At 36.0% G+C, this 14,452-nt stretch overlaps 1 protein-coding gene across 3 annotated transcripts in view; it reads right to left on the bottom strand.

Moving 5' to 3' along the window:
* Inpp4b (inositol polyphosphate-4-phosphatase type II B) overlaps nucleotides 1-14,452 on the bottom strand; it is a 729,464-nt gene that overhangs the window by 224,757 nt on the left and 490,255 nt on the right. For 2 of the 3 annotated variants that reach the window (XM_048813449.1, XM_048813450.1), the window contains one exon: nucleotides 9,632-9,711. In XM_048813449.1, the coding sequence (XP_048669406.1) occupies nucleotides 9,632-9,711 (80 nt within the window). Of the gene's footprint in view, nucleotides 1-9,631; nucleotides 9,712-10,058; nucleotides 10,150-14,452 lie in introns of those variants that run through there. The other variant, XM_048813451.1, reaches the window with a different exon arrangement.

Below are 14,452 nucleotides of genomic sequence, written 5' to 3' on the forward strand. Positions count from 1 at the left end.
GGGGGGGGGCTTGCCAGTGACAGAGGTCCTTTGAGAGTCCTAAAGGGCCTTGAAAGGCTGATGAAGGTTCTAAGAAGTCCTACAGAAAGAAAACTCACTTCTTTTTTTTTCATTTTCTTTTAAATATAGGATTTTTAATTTTCAGACATATTTGACCCTAGAATTCCTTTATTGGAAGAATATATATATCAATAACCTAAATGATATGGTGTTATAAATAACATTGTTTAAAAACATCAGTCATAAATGTGCCCAGAGCCACAGAAACACAGTAATAATGATAAGATAACTTTGGCAAATACAGAAAAATCTAATACAAAATTTTCAGGTCAAATATAATTCCTTTTGGGTCTAATCATTCCTGCAAATTATCTTCAAAGCTATATTAGCTCTCAAACTTCTTAAGCAGGTAGGTCTTTGTATATAGATATTAACTTTGTGTGATTTGCATTTTAAAGAGGAGGGATTTTTCTATCCAAAATGAGGAGCTATTGAAGTATATTCTAAGCATGTGTTGTCCCTTCAGTGTCTGGGAACTCCAAACCAATTTGCAATCTGAGGACTCCAACATCTTTTGAATAATGCAAACTATGAATGTGCTAATTGGTTTCCATAGTCATAGCTGCAGCTTCACGAAAATGGATTAGGAACATAATGAAGAATGCAGAATATATAACTGCAGGGCCATTTATGTTATAAATGAAAGTCTAGTTGAATGAAATGAAAAATAATAACATTGATGATGATAATAATATAAATAATAGGTGTATGGTGAACACCTCCCTTGTATCAGATACCATTTCAGATAGTCTATGACTAGGATATCTGATCCTGTCCTGAAAATAAAAGACTGGGAGTAGATAAGCTCCTCTATTAATAAAGAAAAAAAATAAAAATAACTAACATTTATCAAGTACTGTGTCAGACACCACTGTAAACATTTCACATTATAACGCTTGTGACCCTCACAGGAATCCCTGGGAAAAATATACATTTCACTGATAAGGAAACAGTTTAAGCAATCAACTTTCTGCTAATTTCTAGAAGAACCCAGAAAAGGGCATAGCCATGTCCCCAAATCACATATTGTATTTCTTTACTGTCTTAATCCTATATTTGCATGTTTTGCATTCTTCTCTAGTTTCATGATAAAGTGATGGGATTTTAACAGTCATTATAAAGTGACTCATGTGAGAGCCTTAGGAATTTTAAGCAATTTTGGCCCCAAGAGTGTTTAACATAGCTACTTAAAGAAACATAATCAGTTTCACAAGCAAATTCCCTACTTCTGTGTTTCATCAAAAAGTCCCTTTCTCACAGTCCAGCTCAGAATAATAATCTCACTTGAATTTAGTTTTGTGGACAGTTTGGGGTATATTGCAACAAACACATCAATAATTCTAAAAGCAACTGATCCCCTGGGTTACCCTTTTACATTTCTGTAGTGATTTTGATAGTATATTTGTGAAGTTTTTAGTCAAAATAAATTTTATTTTTTCCCAACTCTATTGATATCCTTCAACCAAACAGGTTGCTTTTCATATGCCTCTTGCTGGGATCTGCTGCCTTCTATACCAAGTAGGATACCAAAGCTGGGCTTTAAGTTTCAGGTAAGAATCCATTCCTTGGTTGATAGAAATGATATATCCAGATCAAGCATTAAATAAATCCCTTCTGCACTGACCACATTTAAAGACTGTGGTTGTCACATTTTATTAAAGGATTTCGTCAAGAAGCTAAGCAGGAGATTAAGGAATGGCTGAAGAATTGGCAAGGGTAAATCAAGAACCAAGGGGAACAATATTTACAGTGTTTTCCTCTAATGCAGGGCAGTGGTTGGAACCTCTTTGCATGTACTAACTGCTCAGAACCATGCTGAGAGAGAAGTCAGGATCACTTCCCTTAGCAGACAGCAAGCCAAGACAACCTAGTGAGCACTCAAACTCAGATCTGTTATTATGTCCTCTATCTACAACCTCATTTCTTCCTGAGAAGAAAAAAGGAAAGGTTTAAAGTTGAAGGAAAGAGCAACTTTCAACTGTGCCAAAGAAAAAGGGAGACTTGTTCTACTTAACTCCATGAAGAGCCCGAACCATGGCAAGGAGATGAAATTCAGGAAAACATACGTTTCTATACTAGACCTATCTGATGATAGGGTCGAGGGTTAGGGACAGTCCTGAGTTTGAGTTCCCTGTTACTGATGGGGACCAAGAAGTTGTTGAAGGGTCAGTTTTTTAAGGGCCCTTCGGGTCTCTAAAATAGCTTCATGCCTAAGATTCTAAATAAAATAGATGTTCTCTGGGAATTTGATATCAAGAACTCTTGTTCTATAAAAATCTCCATTCTCCATCCTGTTCCAGCTATGTGACCCTGAAAAGTCAAACTGCCTTTCTTCTATCAGCTTATTAGTAAAACAGGAAAAATATCATCTCCCAGGCTACTAGAAGATTAAGGTTATTAGAAGATCAAGTAAGATAAAACACTCGAAATGCTTAATACATTTCAAACCTCAAAAAAAGTGTCGTCGTCCCTCCCTACATTTCTGTGAGGTGCCAGGCCATGTCAGAGCTGCCTTACAGAGCTTCATGCAGGAGCTTCCTGTAACTTTTGTTAGAATCATGCCAAAAGCCGGTGGAGGGACGTTGCAAGCTCTGTGCATCTAGATCTCTGCTGAGTGAGTGTTTGCTATTAATTCTCATGTTTCCCTGGCTGTTTACTTCCAAAGAGAAAAATGTAGTGTTCTGATGCATTGCTTCCGAACAATTTAAATATAAAAATTATAAAATATTAAATATTACAATTTAAATATAAAAATTTAAAAATAAATTTTTAATTTTTTATGCAAAAAAGAATCAATTAAGTTAGCTATTTGCATGTCATTCTCATTACTCACCTTTCTATTGACGCGTCCAATAAAGTATACTACTACTCTGCTATATAATCACAGATATAATACTCTCTCCTAAAAAGGGTCTACTGGCTGACAATTAATTTCTTTTGATATTACTTAATATATAAAAGATTTAGACATACAGTGTTTTGAGGACCATCAAAAATATCTGAAATAATCTTAGTTTATGGTAACTCAAAAAAAGGTAATTGGAAGATTAATGAAAGAGAATAAAACTATGCACACAAGACATACCTATTAAGGTGACTGAATGTAAATTTTTAAATTATATCTGAAGTTCAAATATATTTAATAAGAAAAGATTATCAGTTATCAAGAACATAAGTAATAATAAATGTTGGCAAGGATGTAGGGAAAAAGGTACACTTAGACATTACTAGTGAGACTGCAAATTGGCACAACTACTCTGGAAAACAGTATAGAGATTCCTCAGAAAACTTGGAATGGAACTAGAATTTGACCCAGTTATCTGACTCCTCAGCTTATACCCAAAGGCCTTAAAATCAACATCCTACAGTGATGCCACCATATCAATGTTTATAACAGCACAAAAAAAATTCTCAATAGCTAAGTTATGGAACTAACCTAGGTGCCTTTCAACAGACGAATGGATACAGAAACATGGTATATGCACACAATGGAATATTACTCAGCCATAAAGGAGAATGAAATCACGGCATTTGTCAGTAAGTAAATAGACCTGGAGACTATTATGCTAACTGCAATAAGCCAATCCCTAAAAAACAAAGGCTGGATGTTCTCTTTGATATGTGGATGCTAACATACAACAAGAAGGAATAGAGGATAGAAGTTCAGTGGATTAGACAAAGAGGAATTAAGGGAAATTTTTATAGAAAAAGGAAAGTCAGTAGAATGAATCAAACATACCTTTCCTATGTTCATATATAATACACAATCAGTGAAACTCCACATCATGTACAACCCTCAAGAATGGAATCCTAATTAGAGTAAGTTATACCTGATGTATGTATAATATGTCAAAACACACTTTACTGTCATGTATACCTAAAAAGTACAAATAAAATATTTAATAAAAAAGATACACTATACAAATATTCTTCATACTCATATGTTAAAGATCAGATCTGATGATTAAAGAAGAATTACATAATCTTTATTTTTGTGCAAGAAAAATAGCGATGTATAATTAAAGGTCTGGAGATGTTTAATATCATTTTTAAAATCCTTAATGGAAAACCCTATTGTCAGTCTACGGCTGGTTGTTCTCAGATCACCATGAGGATTCAGACCTGCTTATTGGAATTCAGGAACCAGTGGATTCTGAGCTACTGCAAAGCACCTTGCCTGCCTTCCACCTCCAACCTGCAAGATGTGACTGACAGTGTCACCTCTGTTTCTCCATGGGAACTTTGCATAGAGGTCTATACAAAGTAGCCTGTGGGCCTCCCCCTTTTACCCTTCCTAGCTCCCAAGTTAAAATGATGTCCTTGGGAGATTCAGTTAAATGTTTGTAGGGGTTGTTGTTGTTGGTGGTGGTGGTGCTGTTTCTCTTTTATTTTTATTTTATTTGTTCTATTTAGGTATATGTGACAGTAGAATGAAGTTTGATTCATTGTATACAGATGGAGCACACATTTTCATTTCTCTGGTTGTACATGATGTAGAGTCACATCATTTGTGCAATTATATATGTGACTAGGGTAATGATGTCCACCTCATTCCACCATCTTTCCTAACCCTCTACCACACTCCTCTCCCCACACTCCCCTTTGCCCTATCCAAAGTTGCATAGGGCTATTTTATTTTTAGAAAGAATAAACTTGAACTCCTGTGTGATTAGGAAGGTTGAATTAAACAAAACATCAGAAACAATTTTCAAACTCATAAGTTTGATCTTACCTCCTTGGAGTACAAATGTTTGACAGTAATCACAATTGAGTATTCATGTTTTTTGAGAAAGCCAAATAATACTAAAACAATACAGGTACACACACATATATCCATCTAGACATTCAATGACATATATGTCCTTGCATGCTTATGTACCTATATAACTGCCCCGCAAAATAGGGAATTAATTTTGAATAAACAGTTGAACATTCTTTTTCTTCCAAGCTTTTCTCATATATCTGTATAAAATATAAACTACATATGCATTTAGGGTCATTGCAGTCATTTTCTTGGTCAAAGCACTATTATAAAGGGGCAAAAGTAGTAACTGAAAATAAGATAAATTCTCTTTGGTATGAATAAATGCTTGCACATCTGTATTTTATAAAGCTTTTTATCAAGTCCATCCTGATAAAATGATATAAAAGTGTGCCTAATTGGGGGGTTTACATATAGAGGTTACAAAAGAAATAATGGAGCACTTGTAAGGATGAGCTGAAGGTAAAGTGGCCTATACTGAAATACAGTGTATTCTAAGTGAAGCCTCCAGCTTCTTAAGATCACAGTCTATCAATCACTACTGCTCTGAAAGTTTCTTGTCTCAGATATACTCTACTGCTTACACTGCATCATGTTTAGTAATTTAGATGGATTCTACCGAGAAATAAACTCTCAGTACTAGGTTTACGCATAGCATCTATAAACATGTAAGGAAGTCATTATCGTGAATCAAAATTCCAACAATTATTATTGAAGCTTTACTATGTTGTAGGCACATAAAATTGAATTTTAAGAGAAAGCATTAAGAGATGGAGACTCCTAAATTCTCCAGAGGCTGGAATGAAAACTGTAGAAAGAAGTAAAGATTGTATTAGGTTGTGAGCTTCCTAGGAGATAGTAAAATAAAAACAGAAAAGGCTCTGGAATCATACTAAACTTGAGCACCAAACTTACTTGTAAATTCACCAGCTGTAGGATCTTAGACAAGTTGTTATAAAATAGAGATGATAATGCTACATTAATGAAATAATAAAATGATGCATTAAAGGTACCTAATATATTCCTTGCATGCCAACAGATGTTCAATAAATAATGATTCTTTTCATTAAACATTATATTAGTAACATCAAGTGCATTCTATTAGTAACTCTGCTGCCATTTTTTAAATTTCACCAAGAACCTGCCACAGTTCTTAGCATATGAAAAATTCTTACTATAGATTTGCTAAATGAAAGAGCACTGAATGAAACCCATACTGTACATTTACAACACTTCCACCTGTCTCCATCCCTCTGAGATGAATTTCCTAGGACAGAAGTTGACCCTTTTTGAGGGATTCTGTTGTTTGTCTTTCTGGCTGTTTCAATATTTTAACAGCAATGTACTTTTTCCTCTGATTGCTAACACACCATCTCCAGACACACATCTGACATTTCCACATGTCCATTCTCTTTTAAACCATAGGAGAATATTATGATTATCCAAAATTCTGCTCATGTGGTCCCAAGAGGTTCAGGTCACTTGGTGGAGTACCCCAGGGCTAGGTTCTTAGGCAGCAAACCCTGTCTAGGGTTTGGCTAGAGTCATGGTTTTAGAATGAAAACAGATGTCTCAGGGTTTCCTCTGGCACCAATTAATCCCCTTTAAACTAGAAGGCTGATTCCTACTTTCTGCCTTCTTGGTTAACATCCCCAGCTTGTCCTTGGCATGACTCATTTAGTCATCACCTACTATAAGACCAGATGCTGGCGCAATCAAGCATGAAAGAAAGAGTGAACATATGGTCCTGGACCCACGTCCTTGCTTTGCTCTGCATTAAGTTACATGACAGAAGACATATGTTTCATCTGGTTCTGTTTTCTCCTTCATTGAAGGAGACACACAGTGGGTCATTAAGATCACTGGCTTGGTTGTCAAAAATGTGTGGCTTTCCATGTTCCCTTTCCAGTTGAAGAGCAATGTAACGTTGCACAAATTACTTAAGTGTTTTCCATGTCTCAGATTGATTTATGAAATGGAGAAAATAATAGCATCATAGACCAGTTTGATGAGGGTCAATGAGACACCTGTAATATACTGAAAGGATAAAGCAGAGTAGACTATTGCTGTTGTTCTTCTTTTTCTCACTATCATTATCTCTTCTATATCTAAAATTATAATCCTCAATATAATAACTCTACCTTGTTTATATCAGAACACAGAATTCAGGACTATACAGCAAAGAACTGGAGATAAGAACAAAAAATATGATTGAAATATAAAAGAAATCAGAGGAAATAGGAACAATTGCATTTAAAGTAGCAAAACAAGTAGGCATAATACAAAGGTAAAGAGGTTAATACTAAATAAAGAAACCAATTCCATTTGGGATACTAGAACATTCTGACAGAAACATAGGAAACCATGCTTTTACATGAAGATGACTGATGTGTGTAGAAACCTCTTCATATATTGGAGTCATTTTCCCAGCATAATCAAAAAATCATATCTACAACCTCAAAAACACACCATATTGTATTTTATAAATGTGAGTCTAAGTCTAAAAATCAAGAGGTATGTTTCTGGCCCCCTCTAAGTTTTATGTAGGAAAAAACCAAAACTCCCATACACCTGATCTCCAGTTCAAAGCACTTATGACCTGGTAGCCACATTAAGCCACAGTTCATGGTGGAACTGGTTGAGAGGTTTAGAATCTAAATCATGGAGTAAGATGCACCAAAGGTTAAGAGAAGCAGAATTGTCTGCTTTGGAGAAACAGAAATAGCACCTGGAGATAAGGCACTAAGAAACTTCATCATCTAGAGTGGCAGCTATAAACATGGCCTTATTTCTGTGAATTTGTCCCTTAATTCTACTGTTTAAGAATAATGACTGGAATTTAAAAGGAATACAAGTTCAAGAGTAAGCAGCACAAAAGAATAATTTTTAAAAAACAAATGAAAAATGCTTCTTAGGCCTGACCTAATGTTCTCTCAAACTCAATACCTCAGAGACAGTCAGAAAACGAAGACAGATTACATCAGAAATATTTTTTAAACATACAACCACCACCACCACCAACAAAAACCCATCATGTACCACATGCCAAAAGGCTATGATGAATTTGTTATCTGTCTGATTCTTAGGGAGACCAGTCCACAAATCAGGCAAAGCACAAAAACTTGCCATTTTGATATTGGTATTCTAAAATTAACATTTACATAAAAAACTCAATTTTGTGTTGTTGAATTTGTTTTCCGTTTACAAATCAATATTAAATTACTAAGAATCGATGTTATTCAATGAAAGGTGGAAACTTGTCTTGTTTTCATCAAAATCTAAAATTTTTATATTTTACTTTTCTTCCAAGAATAGTAGTCTAAACTTGACACTTATGTTCTGATCTTCTTTTTAAGGTACTGTACGTGTTCATAATTTTCATATCATTTATAATTTCTTGTTCAAATTTTGGTTTCAAATATGGGTCTCAATGGTGCACTATTATGCTTTGCTGTGGGTGCTAATGAGTTGCAAGATGATCATAAGATGTATATCTGATCTAGAAAATGTAAGCACTGTTGATGGTTCCAGGTTAGCTGGAGATTGGACATTCCATCACAGATCCAGGGCACCAGGGTTGCTCCAAGGATCATGCTAGGATGGTGATGCATTTTAGGGTATCAGTGACTTTGACAGCTAGCTTTGTTAACTAGCCCCTTTGGACACCAAAATGAAATTAATTATAGCACAACACTCTTTGGGGGACATAATACAAAACTCTGTAAAGATTTTTAATATGACTTCCGGAATAAAATACACTATCAGATATTTCAGAGATATAGCCTAAAGGAGGCTTTACTAGAAACCATAAACACTTATATTTCCTGCTCAGATTATGACTCATTTTAAATAAAAGCAAAGAAAATGCAGAGCCAAAGGATAAGGGAAAATCAGAGTAAGAGAAATCCAGAAGTAGAGTTCCCAGCCTAAGCTACAGCATCTTGAATGAAATAAATTGTTGGTTGCAAGTAGTTCCTTGGGGAAAGAGGGGACAAACAAACTTTAAGACATTATGTGATCTCCCCAAGTTGTCAATTCCACTATAGTAAGATTGATAAATGATGTTGTTGGAAATTTTTGTATCCATCATGCTATATATTCTCCAGAGTATTCTCTATGTACATATAATTTTAAAAGTTCTTACACACACAAAAAAAACCAGAGCATTGTTTTCAAATTTATCATTAACTTAAAAAAGACACATTTATCCTATTTAATGCACTTCACTTTGTAACTACCTAAAAACTGTTTTCTCATCTTTGGTATCAAAATAAATTTAAATTGGGCTCATACTCAGAATTAGCTATGCTCTGCTATCTGTTTCAATGAGTCTGCTTTAACTTATAAGTATTTTATGTTTAACAGCATAACAGCAAAAAAAAAAAAAAGCTAAAACTATCAATTCACTCTCTGCTATCATAAAGCTGTAAGGTTGCCTCTACAAAATTTTGAAACTAAAAACAATTTACTTGATTTAAAAAGTAACATTTTCATAGGTAACAGAAAATTTATTTAATAACATGGTCATAATTTATATTTATGGTTTATTTTCAAAGCACTCTGTCACTTTAATAATAATGTAATACTGGCTTTCCAATGAGGTCTAATAACATTTCATACATTGAAACATGAACTTGAATGTGAACTTGAATAATTACTGTTCCACTATAACTTGTTACGGTGGAGATTTAAGCTATTTGAAAGTTGACATTTAACATCTGCAAGAATTATGAGTTTTCAATGCAACCAGCCATCAATAAATATCCGGGTTACTAACTTTACCAGTGTTGTGTGAACAAAGAGACCCACCTCAGGCTGAGGGACAGCAGCTGCTCCTTTGACTTCAGTAGCTCCACCACTTTAAAACTAGCAAAGCCCAAGATGCTTCGCTGAAAATGAGAAAGAAAGAATGGTTTCCATTAACTTCTGGGGTTCTTAATATTTTTGATGTCACATCAATCACACAAAATTAGTCTTTAGAAGAAAAAAAAATATTGAATCTATTAACCTAACAAAAATTTCCACTGACAGAAATACCATTACCAATAGCTTATCCACCCTGGAGATGCAACTGAGGGGGGAAAAGTATCATTTGGGTTAAAAACAAAGAGACCAACAGCCTGGAAAATAACAAGGTGTGAAATACAGCAGTCGTGACTTTTCCGTGAACTGTAATTTTCTCTCTGTAAGAAAAATCTAGGGTAAAAAAAAAAGATCATAAACTTTCAATATTTACCAATGCTGCAGTTCCTATTAGACTTCCTCACATCACTGGGATCAACAACTTTGTATTCCAGATATGAGCAAATCTGTTACTTGGAGCTATTTTTATGTGGGACTCTACAGGAGTTATAAATAGAAACGCTATAATTCTCCCCCATCACAGAAACATTTAAAAATATTTGTTTCCTTTGTTATTTCTTCACTGGCATGGGATAATTTCATTCCAATGTACACCGATAAAATGGTGCTCCTTCCATTATATTTTCTAAAATTGCTTTTTAAACCTATCACACGGGGTTGTTGACTTACCTACAAATTCTTTCTACTCTTTTTGACTCAATGTCAATAATAAAACCCTATTTTTTTCTCTCTCTTTTAGGATAAAAATCTCCCATCTCTTTTTAATATCCCCTGGCTACTTCTGATTTGGAAGTCACAATATTATGACAGTAATAACATAAATAGTATCTCTCATTCTTTCCTCAAGATTAAGGAACAAGCAAGAAAATATCCAACCCTACTATTACCTATGACATTGCTGCCAAGCATTATAGCCACTCTCCAAGAGGTTAAGACCACTTCTTCCAGAACTTTCTCTCATCACAAGTCTGCTGCTAGACTACAATTGGATTTAAGTAGTCTGAGGCTAAGTGGATTTTTTTTCAGAAGAAAATAGGAAGTTGTTCCATATATAAAAGCAGGGTCTACAGGAAGCATTTGTTAAGCACTGTTATGGAAGAAGAGATTCATGTGGGCACTTTATACCTCTTTCAAAACTCCAACTTGGGAAAAGAGGTTCATAAAAGTTTAAAACAGACATTTGAAAAGACAACTCAGTTTTGAAGTTGGAGATGTCTCTGTGTATTAATGAGAAACCCAATACATTGATTTGAAACTCAAAGCACTAATTTACACACCAACTCAACAAAGCCTTGAAAATCTGAGGTTGTAGGAATAGATGGAAAAATATTAGGCAAAATCAGAGGTTTTGATGAGCAATGGAAGGGAAGTGAATCAGGGCAGAGAAGCAAGTTCGGAAGCTCCATCAACAAAAAAAGCAGAAATCGGTGACTTTTCCATAAAGGGAAGAAAGCTCAGGAAACATCCAGCCTAGGAAAGCATTCAGGTACCTTCCCAAACACTCCCATGGAAGGGACCACTTCTCCCCCCCACCCCACAGTCTTCTCTATTCCCTGTTTTATTTTTCTTCATTGGGGTTTGTCACCTCTGGGGATATTATATGTTTAATTGGTTATTTTTACTCTCCACAAATAATTGAGATTGGAAGATACACAAGAGCTTTATTTCCTTTCTGATAAACTTTGCCGGCAAAGCACTCAGTAGGCTTGTGAAAAATGAATGAATAAATGGCAGAGACTCAAGCGTTTCAAGTAAGTTATTTTATTGTAGTGGCACCCCCTTCTCCACAGAAAAGTCTTAACTGTACTTCTCCAGAAATCCTCACCATGGCTAATTTTAGGACTGTCAGCAAAAGAGTCTCTACAAAAGAGTTCAATGCAGATAAACTTCCAATTTTCGTGTTGCCCTGTTTTACTTGGCCACTGGCTGGAAAGAAATCAGCACTCCAGGTTCTGGACACCCCTTACTAGTTTCTCACAAATACGTATCCAGTATAGTGGTTTGTAGAAATGTGTAAAGGAGGCCTCTGACCATTTCTACATCTCTGGGGCTTCACAGAGATGTATAAATTTCTAAGGTAAGAGAAGTTACCAATTGGGCTCCATGGTAACAGCTGGCAGGGGGAGGAAGGAAAGGGGAGAAGAAGCTCTCCCCTTCTCAGGTGTTGTCCTTGGAGGGTTAACTTGCCCAGAACAGGGAAAGGAAAAGCTGCTTTTATGTGAACTTCTGCAGACTGTGAACTTCTGAGCCCCTCCCCTTACATGCTGGGTATAAAATTCTGAAACTTACCTGAACTCGGGGTTTAGGGGATTTATTGATTACAGCAAAAGCTGTGCCCTCTGAACCTGGCTGCAGCCAAATAAAACTGTTGCCTGCTATCTTCAGTGCCCTGCCTCGTTTGTCCCTACAACATTATCAGACATGGGAGAAACACTCATTCTGTGGTGGTTACTTATAAATGACTGTAATTCACTGAGATGGGAAAATCAAAACAATTTTATAGTGTGCAGACTCTATAATATTGTAGTAAATTTCATTCCAGCATTTTTAAAGTATGTTTATCTCACTTTTTCTTACACTGATAACCAGGATTTTTAATTTAAATACCTACCTCTCACCCCTTATTCACAATCAAAGAAAAATTAACACATCATCAATTTTGTAACCCCAAATTTTAAATAATTTTCTGTTTGCCTATTGAGATTATGTAGGTAAGGATGAGTTTAGAATTAATAAAACAAACTGCTTATGTCATGATATTATTCTGTGTATTTTTTTTTTCTTTCAGAAATAAAGGCACAAATACCCCAGACTGGAATGTAGCAACATGAGACAGGTGGAGTGGCTATTTTTAGACACAAACTTCTGACACACCATAAGGCACAGCTGCAGTAAAACAGATGACCACAAGCCACAGAATTCCTCTCCTGTCCACCAGCCCAGGAGGCTCCTGTGCAAACAAGGCCTTGGCTTGTTCATCTCGTAGCCAAGCCCAGTGTCTGGAAAAGACAGGCTGTATGCTGTGTCTATTGCTATGCTGGGAGCTCACACAGTGGGCCAGGAGAATGAGAAGGAGTCAAGCTTTTCTACCACAACTGTTAACCACATGCTTGATTTCTGGATAATATCAGAACCTTCAGAAATAATGCAACCTGTTGAAATTAATTTGGTTCACTGAAATCTTAGTATTACATTATGAAAACTTTTCAAACCAACAGCACTGTAATCTAGGTACAAATATTGCCTTGTTTATTCTAAAAATAAATGTATTGGGGGGACTCAGTGTTAGATAAAATGCATTCATGAAATCCCCAAGTTTAAAGACAATATATACTTGTTTCACACTGCAACACGAACAAATGGAATTACTTATACATGTACTCTCTAGCAGGTCTTTATGTGCTTACTTCACCTTGATATAAGTCAAACCAGGATCTTCCCCACTCCCCAAATGAGAAAGCAAATCCTACAACTCCGTCAATATTCATTGGACACAATGTGAGAGGATGAATTAAAGAGAAATCAGTCTTTTCCTGAGATCTCAATTTCCATGGAGGGAAAAAGAACTACTTTTATCTTTGCTGTCACTGTGACCATAATCACTGAATTTAAGTGGAGTTCTTTAAATTTTTTTAAATTTCAAATATAATTCAAGGTGTGATGTTTTCTGTCTCTCTTTTGGTGCTATGGCTGTGGGGGAGAGAATAAAGACAAACAAAAAATGAAAAACCTCATTGAGGTTGGAACTTAGAAGTCAGAAGCATGGTCCTAAACTATGAATTGGAAATCTGGATAACATAAATCACTTCTTGCAGGCCCCAGGCTCCTTTCCGGGGGTGGGGGGATGGGGTGGCATTCTCAGCCTTGCCTCTTGTCATTTTCCTTATGAAGTCTCTGGTCTTGGACAAGTTGCTCTACTACTCTGGGTCTTACTTTCTACCTTTAAAAATGTACACGTAACTGTTTCTTTCCCATAGTTATTATTTTGAAAATCAAGGTAATCCAGGCAAAGAGCTTAGGACACTACTAGGAAAACAGGAAGCACACCATAAATTTAGTTTACACAGTGACTGAATTAATGCACCCGAGTCAGATGCCTCAGAGAGATCTTCTGTCCACCTTAAATACTCCAGAAAAGGCAGAGAATTAAAAAAGAAAAGAAAAAAAATCTATGAGAAATGCTTTCCTAACAAACAGAGAGATGTGTGTAATATTAAATTCCAGTGGCTTGGGAGGCTGACAGGAGGGTTGTGAGTTCAAAGCCAGCCTCAGCAAAAAGGGGAGGCCCTAAGCAACTCAGTGAGACCCTGTCTCTAAATAAATAAGGGCTGGGGATGTGTCTCAGTGGTTGAGTGCCCCTGAGTTCAATCCCCAGTACCCCCCAGGAAAAAATTAGATTCAGGAGAAATATAAATGAGAAGAAAATCTACATAAAAGGTGGAGAAAATTAAGATAGTCTACACGGTCCTGTGTAGTTATCACTGTTAGGAACGTGTTACTTATGATTCTGTATAGTGCAACATTGTATTGAGTTATGTGGACTGTTTAAAGGATATTAAGACTTCTTAAGGCAACAGCAGAGAATAAAGGAAGGCAGTGGGGCCCACAGAGTAAACTGCCTTAACATGCAGGGAGGTGAAGTCAGAATCCAGGCTTCTTGCTTCTCTGCCTGCACAGTGAGTGGCTCTACCCCTTCTTGCCTGCTCATGTGACCATTCAACACTCACCCTTATCATCTGGTACACAGAGCACAAAGCTGATGATCAT

This window comes from Marmota marmota, unplaced genomic scaffold (genome assembly GCF_001458135.2).
Source record: "Marmota marmota marmota unplaced genomic scaffold, marMar, whole genome shotgun sequence".
Classification (NCBI taxonomy): Eukaryota; Metazoa; Chordata; class Mammalia; order Rodentia; family Sciuridae; genus Marmota; species Marmota marmota.